Source organism: Arachis hypogaea, chromosome 19, assembly GCF_003086295.3.
Source record: "Arachis hypogaea cultivar Tifrunner chromosome 19, arahy.Tifrunner.gnm2.J5K5, whole genome shotgun sequence".
In the NCBI taxonomy this organism is placed as follows: Eukaryota; Viridiplantae; Streptophyta; class Magnoliopsida; order Fabales; family Fabaceae; genus Arachis; species Arachis hypogaea.
The window spans coordinates 28,501,495-28,519,217 of NC_092054.1; the positions used below are offsets into that span (position 1 = coordinate 28,501,495).

Sequence of the window (17,723 nt, forward strand, 5' to 3'; positions counted from 1 at the left end):
ACTATTTTAACACTTCTCAGTCAAATGGCTAAAGGACAAACACAATATCATGTCATACATCCTTCCTCATCCCAATTTCCAATAATACCATTTCCAATCAAACATTATTATACATACTCATCATCATACTCACCATCAACATGGTACCACCCACCAATTCAACCTCAATCATTCATCAAGCATATATCACAACATGCATTTTCTCATATATCACACAATCAAGGCATCAATATTCATAGTCACATATATGATCACATCATATATCTCAACCATTCAACAACATCATCAATTCAATGCCTATCTTAGGGCCTCTAGCCTAAGTATTTCCTACCACATTACATATTAGATACGAGAAACCGAGACCATACCTTAGCCGATTTCCCAAGCTCAACTGGAGTACTTCCAAATCACTTTTCCTCAAGCTCTCAAGGTCTCAACACCTCTAAGAACAGATTTTATCACACAAAACTCCCTTTTCAAGCTTTCCAAAGTTACCAATCAAGCTCCAATATTCACATATACACAACCTAAGCCACAATCATCATACCCAAACACAACATCTCAATACCCAATCATCATAGAACAACAAATTATACCAGGGTTGAGAATCTTACCACACTCAAGGTTCAAGGAGAAAAGATTAACCTTCTCCTTCAAGAGAGTTGGGTTCTATAACATTAAAGAGCCCAAAATCTCAACATTTCACCCATGAAACTCGAAAACAAGGGCTGGAATTTCGAAGATCAAAACGTGGCTTACCTCAACATTGGTTGTTTGGGTTTTGTAGAGCTCTCCGCGGTGAATGTGTGGCCACAAACGGTGCAGCAATCGGAGCTTTAGATCAAAAGTTATGGTGGTTTGAAGATCAAATGAGAGGAAGAACTTGAGAGAGTGTTCTTCCCTCCATGGCCTCCATTTCAGCGTATTTCTTGAGTGTAGTGAGGAGAGAGAGTACTGAAAGGAGTGTATTAGGTTTGGTTTAGTTGGGCCAAGGGCCCACTTTGGGTCCGGTTGGCCCGGTTTGTCCCGTTCGGTCCAATCTTGGTCCGATTTCTATAAAATTGGTACCGAAATTCTTGTCTCAATCTCCTCTATCATCTTTAGCCATAAAAATCACATTTTTGGATTTCTAGAATAAATTCTCATTTATGGGTTAATTAGCCATTAATTAACTGGGTTTTACAATATGCTAGGAGCCTTATAGGGGAAATAGAAATCGCGAAATAAAAGCGCAACGCTCAAGGAACGAGTTAACTTGCGTGCTAAGAAAACCATAACTATCAAGCATAAGATAACAGAAGTAGGGATAGAGTACCAAAGATACAAGATAACAAGCTCCTGACTCAGTCTGCGAAGTCAAGACTGGCCGAAGAATATTTACATTATATATACATACATATCCAAAACCCAAAAATACATATATGCAATCCTGCCTCTCCATAAACCTCTAGGAGGATCAAAAGAACAAGTTATGCGGAGAGAAACTAAGTATATATATATATATATATATAATTGTAAGATAACAAAATAACCATGTAACCACTCCGCTTCAAGAGCCCAGACGCCTAACGAGATGCCTCTCGACCTGCATCTGAAAAATAATAACATAGTATGGAATGAGAACTGGAGGTTCTCAGCATGGTAATGGTTCCCACATACATAATATATAAAGTCTCAGGAAATCCAAAGGCGATCCTAGAACTCCGACACTCAGATTTAAATCTTAAAGTTTATATATGAAAAACCATAAATAGGGTAGGTTATCTAAGGTTCTTACTTCTAATTCCTTTCAAACTTAAGTCCTAATTTCTGCCTTCCTCCAATCCTCCAAAACTCTGATGCACAGACAAGCAATACAGATAAAGCAAACACAAGTAGGATATCAATACAGCAGATAGCAAATATAATAGGTAAGCATAATAATCACGTAGGCAAGCTCAATTAATGCACAATCAAACAAAACACACATATGCAAATGATGTATGTCTGCCCTATGGCTGATGAGTCTCATCTGTCGGTTATATAGCCAACCCGACATGTCCGGTAGCTAACCCAGACATCGTCCTCTTGAAAACTGATGAGCGGTACAGTACCACGATCCTCACCTGGTGGGCGGTAAACCACCTCGATCCCCACAAACGTTTTCAATTGGAAAACAGCACATACGTGGGCGGTAAATAACCACGATCCCCACAAAATAATTTCATATTAAATTCATCCTCTTCATCATTAAATTCATTCAACAATTATCATCATCACACCTCCCATTCCGTTCATCAATAATTCATACTCAAAACATAATTCTCTTCTTAAGTAAGTAAAACTCAAAACATAATACTTTTCTTAATAAATCAAGTTCCAAAACATAATGCATTTCTTTTCTTTATAAATAAAAGTCAAATAATATAATTCTTTTATCCATATTTGTCTAAATAATACTTCAAACTAAAACTCCAATTTTTATAAAAATTTCGACAACATTTCCTTTAAAATTCGGACTTTGTCACCCTACTCGGGTCCCAACCAAACCACCTTTCAAACCCTTTTCAAATTATTTCCAATAAACCAAACCAATTCCAATATCAAAATCATTTTCAACTCTCAATTCATTCATTACTCAACAAACACACATATATAGATAATTCAACCAATCCTCAATCTTTCATCATCAATAATTATTCATCAGCTCCCATCAACAACATTAATTTACACAATTCCTACAACCAACTCAACAAAATCATCATTCATCAACTCGTTCGCAATAGAATTCCACATTTTCATCAAGGTTACTAGAATTAACACATTCCCACATTTCCAACCTATCCTATGGTCATTTAGCCTATGTTTTCACCAAAACATTATATATTATCTATGAGAAACCAAAACCATACCTTGGCCGATTCCTCGTAATGATCAAGGCAATTTATTAAAACCAACACAGCCCCAAAACCTCAACAAAACTCTAGTGTTTAGCTTTCTCCAAGTTCCAATATCCGCAATTTCAAGCTCCAATTGTTTATTCACAACCTAATACACATGCATAACACATATATACCCAATGTAATATCCAAAGCTCAAATTTAGTAAAATTAAAATAAAATTATGGTATCCTTACCTTACCCAAACTTCACATAAGTAAGAGTGAACATTTTCCTCAAGCTAATTGGATCCTAAAACATCAAGGAACAAAGAAATTCAATATCCCCACTTAATTTTCCAAAATTGGGGGAAGAGATGGCTGGAAACAGAAAAATGAGTTACGTATAAAATTTTTCCGGTAGAAGTGTAGTGCTCGACGTGGTGGTCACGTGGCCACAAACGGTGCGGCGATCGGAGCTCGGACGGAGGAGTTACGGCGTTCGGGAGTTTACCGTATGGGTCGGACCCTTCTTTTCTCCTCTCTGGTGCGTTGCTTCTGCTGCATATTTGAAGAAGAACATGAGCTTTAGCTCATTTAAATGCTGGCCGGTTGGGCCCACGGGCCCGGTTTGGGCCCGGTTCAACCGGTTTGGCCCGTTCGGTCCAATCTCGAACCGATTTCTTCGAAATTGGTGTCAAAATTCTCGTTTCGATGAGCTCTATCCTAATTAAATATAATATTCACATTTCTAATCTTCTTTATTAAAAATTAGTTTTATTGGCTAATTACTTTTTAATTTAACAAGGTTTACATTCTACCCACCTAACAAAGAATTTTGCCCTCAAAATTCGAATTCAGTTACCTGAAAAGAGATGTGGGTAGTCTTTCCGCATATCTGATTCGAGTTGATTTCCAAAAAGATTCTAAGCTCAAAGGATGAATGCGGTGTTCGCAAGAAATCAGAAGGATGTCTGGTGTTCTGGTTAAATAAAGTTGTAGAAAATTTTACGAAATACACAGGATAAGAATTAGGATGTATCTCACGGAGGAAAGCCAAATCAAACACCCTGTTTTCTAATTAGTGAATTAAGTCAGTCTCCGTCAATTTTTGAAGAAACACAAGTTCACAAAGAAAAGCAATTCGACTGCTAGTTTTCAAAGATTCAAGAATCACTTGGCTGTATCAAAACAAAATTAGGCTCGTCTCGGAGAGTACAAAGTTCATGCATAATTACGTGCGAGTAAGAAATAGAATTGGGAAGATAATTAAATCTTTTGCAAACAAAGAATCCGAAACAAAACCTCGAGCAAGTTATAAGGGAAAAATAATCGATCGAGTCATGAAGGTCCATGGTTACTGAGTCTATTGCCCAATCAATCTTTCTCCATTATAGCTCATCGTTACAGAATTCAAATACTACCCCGCACGACCATCAACTTTTTCAGACTCTTCGGATATAAATCAAATTGTATATTCAAAGCAATCCAGCAACACGCAGTACGTTGATAACCAGTCCAAGTCTATCAGCTGTAAGCAAGAAAGAAACTCGAGTCTAAGTATTATAAGTTGAGAAGTTGGTATATACACACTCGAGTCACAACTAAGTCTTAACACTTTCAGCTCTAAATTCTCACCTCCATCATACACTATGTCTAAACGTGACATTCCCAATATCATATAATGCAATTAGAATTCTATTAACATTTTTCAGGATTACCTCCACCTTGCAGTCACAATTGATCAGCGTCTTGAGCCTTTCTGCGAGAGAAATCTCTAGAGATATGACCCGGCGCCCCGCACCTATAACACAGACCTAAACCCTTTCGGCACGGCCTATTTGGATGAAAACTTTTGCACCTTTGGCACCTCACATCCTCTGAGTAAGGCGTCACTTGCTTCCCTTTATCACTCCCCTGGCAACTGCCACTCCTCTTGAACTCTTGGCTCCTTGGTACGAAATTCTGGTTGTGGTCCCTTCGGCAGAACTCCCAGCTTTCACCCCCTGCCACAGCAGCCTTCTTTAAACATTCTTCCGCGACCCTGCTCTTGTTTACCAAGTCTGAGAAAACTCTGATTTCCATCGGGCCCACATAACTTAATATATCACTCCGAAGTCCTCCTTCGTATTTGATGCACTTTCACTCCTCAAAGTCTCCTGGTGCTCCTTGACAAATTTTAGAGAATCGGCACAATTCCTCAAACTTATTTGTATATTCAGCGACTGATATTTGACCCTGTTTCAACTGCAACAGTTCAAGTTCCTTGGCATTTCTGACTGAATTAGGAAAATATTTCGTATAGAACTCTGTCCGAAAAACCTCCCAAGGAATTGCAGCGCCATCTGGCTACAGGATACGTCGTGTTCCCTGCCACCAATACTGAGCTTCACCCTGCAACTGATAAGTTCCAAATTCAACCCATTGCTCTTCAGGAACCTGTTGAGCCTGCAGTGCCCGTTCCATTGCCTGAATCCAATTGTCCGCATCAGTGGAATTTGAGGTTCCCCTGAAGGTCGGAGGGTGAACTTTCAGAAATGTTGCAAGTGTCATAGGGCCGACCTCGTCATTATTGTTTCCTTGATTACCCTGGTTTATCTGATTACCCAGTGCCTCAGCTATTGCCTGCATAGCCACAGCCATATTTCCCAAGGCAACCATAAAGTCTACTGGATCAGTCCCTATGGGGCAGGAGTAACGGTGCCTGTCCTACCTCTACCTCACCCGCGACAGCGTCTGCGAGTCGACATCTGGTCCCTATACACACCAAACAAGTGATATTAAGTTGATCAGTCTCAATATCACAGGTCTAATGCTTTAAGTTCCAAATGCATGCTCACAAACGTTTATGCCATATATATCAATCAGATATCCTAATAGCACATAAACACAAATACAGAGAATGCACAAAAGTACAATCAGTCCGTCTTTCAGGCTCTATAGAAACGAACTGCTCTGATACCATAATGTAACACCCTACCACACTAAGCTTTACACTTAAGTCGTAAAACAAAGGTGGTGTGGTATTACGACCTCTAAAATAAAAGGAGTATATATAATAGCAAAAGAATTATAATATGCTAGGAGTCTTGAAGAATAGGGGAAATAGAAATCACGAAATAAAAGTGCAACGCTCAAGGAACGAGTTAACTTACGTGCTAAAAAAACCATAACTATCAAACATAAGATAACAGAAGTAGGGATAGAGTGCCAAAGATACAAGATAACAAGCTCCTGAGTCAGCCTGCAAAGTCAAGACTAGTCGGAGAATATTTACATATATATACACACATATCCAAAATCCAAAAGTACATATATGCAATCCTGCCTCTCCATAAACCTCTAGGAGGATCAAAAGAACAAGTTATGCGGAGAGAAACTAAGTACATATATATATATATATATATATATATATATATATATATATATATATATATATATATATCGTAACATAACAAAATAACCCTGTAACTACTCCGCATCAAGAGCCCAGACGCCTAACGAGATGCCTCTCGACCTGCATCTGAAAAACAATAACATAGTATGGAATGAAAACCGGAGGTTCTCAGCATGGTAATGGTTCCCACATACATAATATATAAGGTCTCGGGAAAGCCAGAGGCGATCCTAGAACTCCGACACTCAGATTTAAATCTTAAAGTTTATAAATGGAAAACCATAAATAGGGTAGGTTATCTAAGGTTCTTACTTCTAATTCCTTTCTAACTTAAGTCCTAATTTCTGCCTTCCTCCAATCCTCCAAAACTCCGGTGCACAAACAAGCAATACAGACAAAGCAAACACAAGTAGGATACAGATACAGCAGATAGCAAATATAATAGGTAAGCATAATAATCACATAGGCAAGCTCAATTAATGCACAATCAAACAAAACACACATATGCAAATGATGTATGTCTGCCCTATGGCTGATGAGTCTCATCTGTCGGTTATATAGCCAACCCGATATGTTCGGTAGGTAACCCGGACATTGTCCTCTTGAAAATTGGTGAGCGGTACAGTACCACGATCCTCACCCGGTGGGCGGTAAACCACCTCGATCCCCACAGACGTATTCAATTGGAAAACAGCACATACGTGGGCGGTAAATAACCACGATCCCCACAAAACAATTTCATATCAAATTCATCCTCTTCATCATTCAATTCATTCAACAATTATCATCATCACACCTCCCCTTCTGTTCATCAATAATTCATACTCAAAACATAATTCTCTTCTTAACTAAGTAAAACTCAAAACATAATACTTTTCTTAATAAATCAAGTTCCAAAACATAATGCATTTCTTTTCTTTATAAATAAAAGTCAAATAATATAATTCTTTTATCCATATTTGTCTAAATAATACTTCAAACTAAATCTCTAATTTTTATAAAAATTTCGACAATATTTCCTTTAAAATTCAGACTTTGCCACCCTACTCGGGTCCCAACCAAACCACCTTTCAAACCCTTTTTAAATTATTTCCAATAAACCAAACCAATTCCAATATCAAAATCATTTCCAACTCTCAATTCATTCATTACTCAACAAACACACATATATAGATAATCAACCAATCCTCAATCTTTCATCATCAATAATCATTCATCAACTCCCATCAACAACATTAATTTACACAATTCCTACAACCAACTCAACAAAATCATCATTAATCAACTCATTCGCAATATAATTCCACATTTTCATCAAGGTTACTAGAATTAACACATTCCCACATTTCCAACCTATCTTATGGTCATTTAGCTTATGTTTTCACCAAAACATTATATATTATCTATGAGAAACCAAAACCATACCTTGGTCGATTCCTCGTAATGATCAAGGCAATTTATTAAAACCAACACAGCCCCAAAACCTCAACAAAACTCTAGTGTTTAGCTTTCTCCAAGTTCCAATATCCGCAATTTCAAGCTCCAATTAGTTATTCACAACCTAATACACATGCATAACACATATATACCCAATTTAATATCCAAAGCTCAAATGTAGTAAAATTAAAATGGAATTATGGTATCTTTACCTTACCCAAACTTCACATAAGCAAGAGTGAACGTTTTCCTCAAGCTAATTGGATCCTAAAACATCAAGGACCGAAGAAATTCAATATCCCCACGTAATTTTCCAAAATTGGGGGAAGAGATGGATGGAAACAAAAAAACGAGTTACCTATAAAATTGTTTCGGTACAAGTGTAGTGCTCAACGCGGTGATCGCGTGGCTGCAAACGGTGCGGCGATCGGAGCTCGGACGGAGGAGTTACGGCGTTCGGGAGTTTACTGTAAGGGTTCGGACCCTTCTTTTCTCCTCTCTGGTGTGTTGCTTTTGCTGCATCTTTGAAGAAGAACATGAGCTTTAGCTCATTTAAATGCTAGCCGGTTGGGCCCACGTGTCCAGTTTGAGTCCGTTTCAACCGGTTTGGCCTGTTCGGTCCAATCTCGGGTCGATTTCTTCGAAATTGGTGTCAAAATTCTCGTTTCGATGAGCTCTATCCTAATTTAATATAATATTCACATTTCTAATCTTCTTTATTAAAAATTAATTTTATTGGCTAATTACTTTCTAATTTAACGGGGTTTATATTTTTCTTTTCATTTAAGTTCATTCATAATTTTTAATTTTATAATTAAGTCTTTTTTATGTTAAAAATATTAAAATATAATTATAATATATATTTTACTTTTAGTTATAAATACACTCTTTTATTTTTAGTAGATTCAAGCTTTTCTTCATCTTACTCTCACTTTTGATATTCTTATTTGTGCAAAGTTTGGTATTTTGAGATGTTCAAATGTGTGTGTTTCATACTTTCATTTTTTGTCTTTGCTTAGGATTTTCATTATATTTACATCGAAAAAAATTCTGAAAAAAATGGATGTTGCAAGTATTAGAACCTAGCTTAATATATTTTAATGGATTTTGTTGTAAGTTGTGATGATACAAATATAATTTTTTTATATAAAAATTCAATCTTTCTTTAGTATTTTTGAAATATTAATTTTGAAGATGTAAGTGGAGGTTAGTTCCAAAATTGACTCTATCCTGCGTAATTTCTTATGGAAAGGTAAAACGGATGAACGGGGCTTGAATTTGGTGAAGTGGAGTACAGTGGTAACTGCCAAAAGATATGGGGGTCTAGGTATTCGGCATACTCGTAGTATTAACATGGCTCTTCTGGGTAAATTAGTTTGGCAAATCTTTCACGAAAAAAACAAGCTTTGGGTGCGCATTATGCTTGCGAAATATATGCGAGGAAATAAGTCTTTGGAGCTAGTTTGCCCTATGCATGCTTCGGAAATCTGGCGCACCATCACAAAAGCTGCTAGGAGATTAAAAGAGGGGTTTGTGTGGTGTACAGGCCCTCTAACTCAGTCCTTTTGGTATCATCCCTGGAGGCCTTCAGGAACTCTTGCTCAGGAAGTTTCCTTTGTGCATATCTCGGATACACTTCTCTCGCTTGGAGATGTATGGTTTGGGGGTGGCTGGCACTTGGAGGGGCTTTATACGGTGCTACCAGAGTCTTTGAAGCTAGATATTACTTCTCACCATCCATCTCTGCTCGAAACGGCTGATCCCAACTGGTATTGGGGGATCGAATGACACTATGGTTTACACCACTCGGACTGGCTATGAGTGGCTGCTGGAGTAGAAAGTTCAGTGGGATGTGACTGAGTCCTGGTTATGGCTATGGCGGCTGAATATCCCGGAGAAGGTTAAGGGACTAATTTGGCTTTGTTTACATAATGCTATTCCCACTGCCAGCTTTCGCAGCAGCAGAAACTTGACTATCACGGATATATGTCCCAGGTGCAACGAAGCGCCAGAAACTGCAGAACATTGCCTCAGATTTTGTATTAAAGTTCAGCCTATTTGGAAACGTCTAGAGGTGGGAGTGAGTATAAGGGATGCTTTTTTGGAGTTCCGAGCCTGGCTTCGGGTTAATCTTAGAGCAACGGAAGCTATCTTTGCAGCAGGACTCTGGTGGATCTGGAGATATAGAAATAATGATATTTTCAATCCAAAAGATAGTTGGAGCATGGAAAAGGTCCTCATGCTTGCTAGACACTCAGCAGCTGAATATGGTATTGTTAAGTGTACTAATCAGGTTTCCTCCCTTCCTTCCTTGATTGATTCCTGGTGTCCCCCTCCCTTACATGTTGTGAAACTTAATTGTGATGCAAGCCTTTTTGAGCAACAGCATCTTACTGGTTTTGGGTGCGTCCTTAGAAATGATTCTGGTAAGTGGTTGGCAGGCTGCTCGGCAAGCATTCCAACAGGTTCGATCACTTGGTGTGAGCTTTATGCCATTTGGAGGGGTTTGTGTTTGGCCTGGGATTGTGGAAATAATGAGATTATTTGTGAAACAGATTGCTTAGAGGCTTATCTTTTAATCACCAAAGATTTTGCGGGGATGCGAAGGAATTATAATGATCTTCTCCTGAAGATTGCTGAGATGATGCAACGGAATTGGGTAGTTCATGTGCACTTGATCCAAAGAATAGCGAATACAGCTGCTGATCTTCTAGCTAGGACAGTGGCACGTCATAGTCTCCCTTATATAGAATATCTTGTTCCTAGTCTTGTTGTTCAAGAGATAATTAGGAAGGAGATGTCCTCTCCAACTTAATTGCTCTTGGAGTTTTCTTTCTCAGTCACCAAAAAAAAAATTTTCTTACTGCTGTTAAAAATTATTACAGTGAAATTGTTTCTTCATCTTATCCAATTAGCCATTACCATAATATTCAGAATTTCTATTGAATAAAACATATATATCTGTTATAAATGTTATTGTTTAAATTATTAGTGGTGGTGTTTATTAGTATATACCAAGTATGTGTCTCGTGTTGAAGATTTTACGTATCAAAAATGATTCTGTTGATAACAAAAAATAAGTTATAGAATGTTAAAGATTTATAACTTTATTTATTATTTTATTATAGTTCAGTTGTTTCGGTTAAATCAAAATTGAACTTTTAAATCGAATAAACTAATAAGTAGAGCAATTCAATGACCGATTCAGTTTTTAAAACTTTAATTATAAAATTATATTTCAATGTGTTTGCTATATTGAGACTGATTTTAGTGTACATATAATCTTTTTATATTAATTTGTATGATTTATAGATAATACGTTTATACGGATTAAATTATAACTATTTAATGATTTATATTATTTCACATAAATTTAATGATACACGTTTATTTATTTTATCTTATTATCTACTTTATTTTATTATCAGGAACTAATTAATAATTTGATTTAATCCGATTCAGATTATTAATTAATTAAAAGATAGGAAGATCTTAGTTAATAAAGAGAAATGACACATTACTGAAAATAAAATGCAGAGATATATGTATGAAAATATTGTCTTGAATAAAATAAAATGCGAAAATATATATGTATGGGAATATTGTCTTGAGATAATCGTTACCTCTGCATGAATATATCATAAAACAAAACAATATATTATTTCGTATAATTTGTTTTTTAAAATAAAAAATAAAAAATTATATATTGAAAACTAATCAAGCCTAACACCTTTTTTTTTTTTGGTCAGTAAGCCTAACACACTTTAGTTTTGTCATGTTGCACCAAATCTTGGCTTTAAGGCTTTAACAAATTTGGGCCGAGAGGGAAGGGAGAGAAAAAAGAAATTGCCAAGAAAGAAAAACCGATTATTTCATTTATCCAAAAGAATCACTATGAAAACAAAACATTTGAATTCACATTTGTAAGATTACACAAAATAACATGTTGAAGAGTCAATTGAATAGAACAGCTCGCTAAGTGGATATACAAATGAGTGTCCTCCCCCCAATGATACCAAAACCTCTTTTCTCTTCATTTTCTAAGTCCAAAAATTTAGGCTTCCAATTTCCAAATTATTATTGTAATGGATCAACCTCGATGACTGAAATTTTCTTGTGGTATGCTACATTTAACTTGTGAAGACCAGAAACGTCTCTAGAATCATGGGATCTTCTATGCGTGTTTGTGAGTTGGAGTCTTAAAAGAGAAGGAAAAAACTTGAAGAGTAAAAATAAACTCCACTTTACTCTTCAATGTAGTCCTTCCCCTCCATTTCCCTCAAATATCTCAACTTGAAAATGCACCCTTTAACTAGCCTTAGTTAGTTCGGAGTATCAATCATCATAACCTGCAAGTCAAAATAAGATAATACTTGGCTTAAAATATAAATGTAAATAATTAGTTGAGTTGGTGATAGTTAAAGACAGAAAAGGAATTACCAGTCACAAGGTTATTATCTTCTTTGTCAGGATTAAGAGTTCCACTGTCATTAGCCTCAGAGGTATGGCTGCTATTATGTACCATTGGTGACTGTTCAAATCCAACAGTTGGTGCTGCTTCACACTGTCATAACAAGTGAGAACATCAGGCATTTGGCTTACAGAAAATGATGAGTTTGGACTGTCTAAAGTGAGGTGGTGTAAAGTGATAAAGTGACGAAGTAATCACCTTTAGATCAACAACTTCCATTGTAAGTAGGTTCTACCAAATTGATCTTAGAATGATGACTCCTTCACTTTATCATTTTATGCATCTCCTCACTTTAGAGGATCCGGAGAAAATGATAGTGGAAACGTGTTAACTAGAATATAAAGTCAAACGAGGACAAGGATGCAATGAAATTATAATGAAATGACAAATCCACTTGTTTGATCCATGCCATAAAGACTAGAAAATTTCTTTAAGCCGGTCTACCTAGCTATCACAACCCTCCTTTTTTATTTAGCTTTCGAACTGGCTAACTTTAGAGGAAATTATTAAAAGAGATTATAATATAAATGGTTTAAGTAAAAATATATAATTTACAACAAGAGTATTATGACGTTGTGAATTATATATTTTGGGTTTCCTTTACTAAGCTTAGTTGTTGAATGTACCAAATAACCACTTCTAATTTTGGGTTTCCTTTTTGTTCCTAGATGTGTTTTTCAGCAGCTAAATCAGAGGTTCTCTTCTCTATCAAACCATAAAGGAGATCCTTTCTAAGTACTTTCCTTGATGCCACTTGCCTAAAAGATGAATTTTAGCAGCATACACTACAAAACAGTCATCTACCGTAACATATTAACACTAAGTCATTCACCAAACTAAGCAATCTCTTTTGACTCTCTTAGAAGTATCATCAATCTTATACCAAGAATGATTCTACAATTGAGAATGGTGCATTCCATGGTCCTGGTTTCGAAGGGAAGGATATAGAGGGAATATACTTTCTATGTAGAGAGAAACCAATAAAAATATTTGCTATTAATTATACATGTGTATGCACATGAGTGTGCATGCGTATTTGTGTGTATGGGCATGCATATGTATGTATGTATATACAAAATGTCTATCTATGTCTGTCAATGAAATGTTTGTAATGTGCTGAATCTCTAGTTCTCTACGGCTCTACCTGAGATATTTACATAAAATTGTAACGTGCAAGTAAACAGACCTGGGTAGGCATCTGACTAGTTGAGTCGCAGCCGCCACCACCAGTACTTTGCTTAACTAGTGAATCCGTATTTGGCGAAGGGTCCTTTAAGCCAGATGTTGACGCCAGATCCGCAGTTTGACTAAGCCCTGTTGCTCCACAAGGACGTAATCCCAAAGCCGACGATGAGTTCATAACCGGCCCTCCCGAGAAAGGAAATAAGGGTGCACGAGGGAGTGGCAAGGGAAATCCCTGACCTGGAACCCCGAACCCTTGAGTATTTGATCTAACCATTGCAGTAGCTCCAGACATTTGTGCAACAGGGACATGAGTTCCTTGCATTTGGGGAACCTGAACCATTGGGAATCGAGATGATACACCATTCATATCAGGCATAGCCATGCCATATCCCATACCCAATCCCATTTGCATTCCATAGGCCATAGGCGAAAAAGGAGCCAAGTGTGGTGCATGCATGTGCTGCATTCCATGTGGCAACATCATCGGATGCATATATAAACCGGCTCCCATTGACATCATCTGCATAGAAAACATTCGAATTAGGAAACAATTTCACACTATAAGAAAAAATAATATGAATGCAAGAGTGGGGAAGATTATTACTTGAACTTGGAGCTGAAGTGTTTTAAGATACTCAATAGCCTCATCCAGCATTGAAGCTTTATCCACCTTAAATTTATGAAGTCAGAAGAAAACCAAAATAAATGAGGAAGACAGTATGCATATTTTGATAGTATATATGAAGTCTAATGTTTTTATTTATGAATATACTCAAGATCATGCTTCATATTCAAGTTGAGTATTGAAACCCTGCAAACAATAACTTTCGGTTACCCCTGCCTATAATTTAAGTAATTCTTCCCTAATTCCACAAGAAGAAACAGGAAAACTATCTGTCTGTATCTTTAATCATAACCAGAGTTAGAACAAGAAATGAAACAGAAAAGGCCCACCTTATTGCAATTGGGTATGAGTTCTTGTAATGCACGCATCTTCTCGTTGATCCTATCTCTTCGCCTCTGTATACATGAATCCAAAAGATTGAAAAGTTAACAATCATATAAATTATAAACATAAACTCGAGAGAAACGGGATTATTCTGTAATTAACACGACACTTCTACCAAATGGCCTTGCTCACCCTTTCAGAAAGATTATGCACTTCAGCAGCACGACTTCTCTTGGAACCCGAAGCTCCACGCCCAGCAGCTGCTTTTTTAACACCCACTGATTCTTCCTCAACATCCTTCAAGTAAAATGTTTTTAAGGGAAAACTACTAAAAAAATAAGAACCTAACTGATCATATAAAAGGGTATAGTAAAAAACTAATACATTCACTTACATCACTATGCCATTCAGAGTCCTCAGTGTCTCGATTTTTCCGCTTCAAATTTTGAATTGGATCGTCTGAACCTCTGTCTGCACAGTTGCCAGAGCCAACAGAGGAAGAGGCTACCACCAGCTCCGTACTTCTTTCAACAGCTATCTGTGTGTTAGTGGCAGTTTCACCAAGAGCTCGGTTGGAAGTTTGATCAATTTTAATGGCTTTCTCTTTGCAAGTAGGGTCTAATTGTTTAGAACCGGCAATGTTCTGTTCGAGAGATTTTGACTCCAACAGTTTCAAATCATCCCTGGATTGTTCCACAGCCTTCTCATTGTTCCCCATTAGAACCTTTGGACATTCACTACATGAATCGGCAAGAGTTGATTCTGGAAGATTACTGCTAGGTACAACAGCACCTTTATTCATACTTTCCACATTTTCAGATCTTGTTGAAGACGAAACAGACTTCAATCCAATGTTCTGAAGATTAGCTCTCACGATGGCGGCAGGCCTTGCAAAATGGGAGAAATTCATAACAGATGAACCATTGCTAGGAATAACTTGATCTTGCTTCTGCATCTTTAAGCTCGAAAAATCACTCGATGAAGAAGGAATCTCGGTAACTGGTGGATGAAGCATTGCATTACTGGTATCGTTCGCAGTAACACCCGATACTCTTGGTCTAACTGAAATGAATGATGATGGCAGGTATGATTCAACCGTGCTAGCTTTAGGTCTAGTTGTCTCATCTACGCCGGTCGAAGAAACACTGGAAAAGTTGCTTTGCTCTGCAGAATTTTTATGAGAGTCCCTAAATACCTGATTACCACTACTTTTATCCACAAGCGAAAAATGATTTGAGGGCAAGTCTTGATCCGTGACCCCGGATAGTTCATGTAAGAAATTAGAACCATACTCATTCTGCAAAGAGCCATCCATTGTATAATCCAACCAAGGTATGACATCATCATCATGACCCAAATCCACTTCAGTCGACGGCACTGACATCGAAATTTCATTCAATCCGGTGTCTAAATCACCAGACTTCCCTACCCTTGAATTGTTAACATACCCTGCATCTCTGTCTCTACCCTTGGGACTGTGAGATGGCAAGCAGTGAGACGGTAAGCTCCGGCGAGGTGGACTCTTCTTAGCTCTACTAGACTGACCCTGCGTCGTCAAAATGTTGCCGTTTTCCCAAATTAGCTCGAAAAAATCCTTCTCAGGCCTGCTTTCAAAGTCCAAATCCCAAAATGATAAGGTCAGAAATAAGATTACCAAAAGAAAAACACAACAGCAATGAGTAGTTGTATGAACTCTTCACTTTTCTGGTAAAAGGCTATATATCCAGTATTTGAATCCGAGACCTCGAAAAGTCGAAATCACAAGGCAATGATGCAACAACACCAAAAGCAACCATAAACGTTGAATCAACACTTAACCTCACTGTTATTCATAACAAATCTAAGAAAATTCAAAATAGGGCTACAATTACAGAAACCCAATATTGCCAAAATGAACAAGCTTACGAGGAAGATTGAGACTGATCAGTTGCACGTGTGCCATTAATCTCTTCATCAAGCTTCTCTCTAGAAAGCCGGTATAACTCATACAGAGGCATGATTTGGATCACAATGGAAAATGAATCAAAAAGGCCTCAAACTCGAGAACTTATTATTACTCTCCTCTCCTCTTTGTATATCTTACAACATACTCCACTATGTTAACTTGGAAGGGAGCCTTTGGAATCTAAACAGGATTTGAAGGCATTGAAGATAAACCTGTGACGTAAGCATACCACACTATGTTAAGGAAATAAACCAATCCCTAATCATTTAACACCAGAAAAAAGAAACTTTCATTACAGTAATAAACAAAGAAAAAGCATGGAACAAAATCTTCATTTTTAATAACCTCGAGTCCTAATCAAACCAAAAAACAAAGAAATTAAACTTAAATTAATGAAGCAGCATCCATCAAACATATCTAATTGTAGATAAATAGAATATTATATATAATAATATAATATATAATTAAGCACTAACCTGCCAAGTAAAGTAAGAGCCCTTAAGATTCGGCCTTTCTTTTCAAAGCTTTAGTTTTATAAAAATAAATTAAATTTCTCTAAGGAGCAATAAGGTGCATCATGATGAGTCATGAGATAGTGATAGTGACACTGATTCTCGGCTGAGATCAAGGAAAACTCGCTGAAACCCAATAATCAAGAAAAGAAAGGACAGAAAAACTATTCTAAAAACGTGAGTTCCTCGTGAGGCTCAAATTTTCCCTTTTAACATAAACAAAATGAGTGAGTGGGAGTGATCATTCCAATTTCCCAGTTGATTCACATAGCGAATGAGGTTAATCATAAAATGGAATAAAATAAATGCAAATTAATAAGGTTGTATTATGTGAGAGGGTGAGGGAGCTCGAAGAAAGTGAAAAGACGCAAAAATTGAGAAAGTGGGACGCAGAAGGCGGCGAAAGAATTGCAGAGTTGGTGACTTGGTGCAGAGGACCAATGCAGATAGCACTAAGCAGAGAAAGAGAGAGAAAGAGAGAGAGAGTGAGTGAGAGGTGAGAGAAACAACGAAAGAAGATATTGGATGTTGCTTTGTAAGTTGTAACCATGGTTAATCACTAAGTTGAGTTGTTGGATTTTAGTTTCAGACTCACACATGCTTTTTCGTAATCCTGCATCACAATACACTCTACAGTCTATACGATTTTTTTTTTTAAATAAAGCGACAAATAAATAATCCATAAAAATTTATACTGATATATTAGTCTCTAAAAAAACTATTAATAACATTTTTTAACATAATAAATATAAATAAATTAATTTAAATTTAAATTTTTTTATTCTAATTATAAGGATTAATTTAAAAATAATGTATCTATATCTATTATTTTAAAAAATTTTATTGATATTTTTTTTAAAAAAATTAATCTGTTCAAAGTATAAATCTTTAGATATTTATTTGTTATTTTACTTTTTTTTTTAATTTTTCATGATGTTGTTATTAATTTAGGATTGTTACCTCTTTATTA

General features: G+C 36.7%; 1 protein-coding gene and 1 long non-coding RNA gene across 6 annotated transcripts; both read right to left on the minus strand.

Moving 5' to 3' along the window:
* Positions 1–2,891: 2,891 nt before the first annotated feature.
* Positions 2,892–3,400, minus strand: LOC140181948 (uncharacterized). Its single transcript, XR_011877650.1, has 3 exons — positions 3,262–3,400; positions 3,116–3,170; positions 2,892–3,027 (listed from the first exon to the last, which is right to left on the minus strand). It is a non-coding gene; the product is annotated as an uncharacterized lncRNA (long non-coding RNA).
* An 8,137-nt stretch (positions 3,401–11,537) lies between these two features.
* LOC112775424 (transcription factor PIF3) lies at positions 11,538–17,385 on the minus strand. Of its 5 annotated transcripts, none has more exons than XR_011877722.1 (10): positions 16,718–17,362; positions 16,202–16,453; positions 14,691–15,900; positions 14,489–14,593; positions 14,302–14,367; positions 13,952–14,017; positions 13,349–13,867; positions 12,361–12,452; positions 12,132–12,255; positions 11,538–12,040 (listed from the first exon to the last, which is right to left on the minus strand). XR_011877722.1 is itself a non-coding variant. In XM_025819021.3 (9 exons), exons 2-9 carry the CDS (start codon positions 16,291–16,293, stop codon positions 12,027–12,029), a joined length of 2,196 nt encoding a protein of 731 aa, XP_025674806.1. In that variant the 5' UTR covers positions 16,294–16,453; positions 16,718–17,385; the 3' UTR covers positions 11,538–12,026. The 5 variants fall into 5 exon arrangements, 3 of the variants coding, with proteins under 3 accessions (XP_025674806.1, XP_025674805.1, XP_025674807.1); XR_011877721.1 differs by having other exon boundaries at positions 14,691–15,903; positions 16,718–17,288; XM_025819021.3 differs by lacking the exon at positions 12,361–12,452 and having other exon boundaries at positions 16,718–17,385.
* Positions 17,386–17,723: the final 338 nt, after the last annotated feature.